At 72.8% G+C, this 2,211-nt stretch overlaps 2 protein-coding genes across 2 annotated transcripts in view; one reads left to right on the forward strand and one right to left on the reverse strand.

Moving 5' to 3' along the window:
- Positions 1 to 1,016, reverse strand: part of SEMA6C (semaphorin 6C) — a 6,415-nt gene extending 5,399 nt beyond the window's left edge. Inside the window, exons 1-3 of the mRNA XM_015650221.3 lie at positions 431 to 1,016; positions 244 to 358; positions 4 to 48 (exon numbers count right to left, since the gene is read on the reverse strand). Coding sequence (XP_015505707.1) covers positions 4 to 48; positions 244 to 358; positions 431 to 542 — 272 coding nt within the window. The 5' untranslated portion in view covers positions 543 to 1,016. The remainder of the gene's footprint in view (positions 1 to 3; positions 49 to 243; positions 359 to 430) is intronic.
- Positions 1,017 to 2,178: 1,162 nt separating this feature from the next.
- NUDT17 (nudix hydrolase 17) overlaps positions 2,179 to 2,211 on the forward strand; it is a 1,937-nt gene continuing 1,904 nt past the window's right edge. Inside the window, exon 1 of the mRNA XM_015650222.1 lies at positions 2,179 to 2,205. Coding sequence (XP_015505708.1) covers positions 2,179 to 2,205 — 27 coding nt within the window. The remainder of the gene's footprint in view (positions 2,206 to 2,211) is intronic.

Raw genomic sequence — 2,211 nt, forward strand, 5'->3', positions numbered from 1 at the left:
TACAGCGTCCCCTTGTCCTGCCCCAGCTCGAAGGCGTAGATGTGATCCCTGGGGGGGTGGTGAGTGTGAGAGGGGGTCTGGGGGTGTGAGAGGGGACACGGGGACAATGCGCCAGCCACACCAGGGCAGGAACGGTGGGACACCGGCACTGACGGGGGAGCACGAGCGTGCAAATCCTTGCACAAGCACACACGAGGATGCTCAGGCACCGACACGAGCACCGGGGGCTCGGGCTCTGCTCACCGGGCGGCCACGAAGAGCGTCCCGTTGAGCCGCAGCATCCGCTGGAAGTCGAGGCCGAGCCGGGCCGTGCCGTTGTCCCCCCGCAGGCCCCCGAAGCGCGGGTAGGCGGCGGTGGCTGCGGGCCGGGAGGACACGGTGACACCCCGGCAGCCCCCGAGCCCCCGGCCGCCCCCCGAGCCCCGCTCACCTGCCAGCCCCACGGTGCTGCGAGCCACCAGGTCCCGCGGGAACGGCTGGGCGGGCGCCCCGGCGAGGAGGAGGAGGAGGAGGAGGACGAAGGGCAGCGGGACCCCCGGCATCGCGGGTGGGGCTGAGAGCGACCCCCCCGCCCCGCCCCGGGCTGCGAGCGGGGGGAAACTGAGGCGCGGGGATGGGGGCGGGAGTGGGGACAGTGTGGGGACGGTGCTCCCAGTGTCCCCAGTCCTCTCAGTGACCCCCTCCCAGTGTCCGTAGTGCCCCTGCTGCAATGCTCCTGTCCCGAAGTCCCCAGTGCTCCCAGTGCTCCCAGTGCTCCCAGTGCTCCCAGTGCTCCGGGAGCTGCTGCCAGCGGTGCCACTTCCCCCGGTGCAGGAGTGCAGCGCCAGTGTCCCGCTGTACGGCACCCCAAAACACCCCTGCTACACCCCGACACCGCTCTCACAACACCCCAAGTTCCCTCCGACACTCCAACAGTCCCGCGACAACCTCACAACAGCCAGCGTCCCACCCAAACCCCTACAACACCCCAAAACCACCCTGTCGCAACACTCCATGGTCCCGTGCAGCACCCTGCACACCCCCTGCCCCAAACCTGCCCCAAACCCACCCCAAACCCGGCCCGTTCCGACCCCCCACCGCCCCCTGCCCCAACACCCCCCAACCCCCGCCCCTCCCGACCCCTCGGCGCTCGGTACCGGCTCCGCTCCCCGCTCGGTCCCGAGCGGCTCCGCCCCGGAACGGGCCGGGACCGGGCACCGGCCGGAGCGGGGCCGGGGGCGGGACCGGGGACCCCCGTGGGACTGCACAGCCCCCGCCGCGGGACTCCCCCCGCGGCCACCCTATAGATAGGCGTTAATCCCCGTTAATGAGATGATCCTCATTAACTGCCGAGGGTTTGCACGCGCGTGTGCGCGGGCACAGCTGTGACACCCCCACCCCCCCGTGTCGGTGCGCGCGCCCGCTCGCAGCTGGGGGCGCGCGCCAGCGTGAGACACCCCCCCCTCAACCCCCGCACACGCGTGTGCGGAGCGGCGGCCACCCGAGTGTCCCCTTCTGTCCCCAGGGTGGGGACCTGTCACCCGCACCAGCGTGCGGCCGCGCGCTCGCCCGAGTGGGGACCGGGAGCGACTGGGAGTTACTGGGACATACTGGGAGCTGCCCCCCGTGTCCCGCCCAGGCTCCGGTCCCCAGGTGTGACCGGCTGTCCCGGGGCGCGGAGGGGACCCTGGGGACACGTCAGGGGGGGAGGGCGCTGGGGACACCCCGAGGCTCGGGGGGCGCGGGGGTCCCGCGGGGCGGGCACGGGCGACACCTGCTGGCACCGCCTGGAACGGCACCTCCCGGGCACAGGGGGGGCGGTGTCCCCGGACCGCGGGTGGCAGCCCTGGCGACACAACGGTGTCCCCGGAGGGTTGACTGTGTCCCCGAGGCCACCCCGGGGGTGGCACCGTCCGCGGCAGGTGACAGTGGGGGGACACGGAGGACGGGGGACACGCACACGACACACGGGGGACACGGGGACACGCACAGGACACGGTGGCACGCACAGGACACACAGAGGACACGCACAGGACACGGACAGGACACACGGGGGACACAGGGACACGCACAGGACACACGGTAACACGCACAGGACACACGGGGGACACGGAGCTGTCCCCATGTCCCCTGGCCCTGCAGGGGGCGCGATCTCGGGCGCGGGTGAGGCCCCGCCCCTCCAGGAGGCCCCGCCCCGTCATGGCGGGCGCGCGCGTGCTCGTGCACGTGAGG

This window comes from Parus major, chromosome 25LG2 (assembly GCF_001522545.3).
Source record: "Parus major isolate Abel chromosome 25LG2, Parus_major1.1, whole genome shotgun sequence".
Classification (NCBI taxonomy): Eukaryota; Metazoa; Chordata; class Aves; order Passeriformes; family Paridae; genus Parus; species Parus major.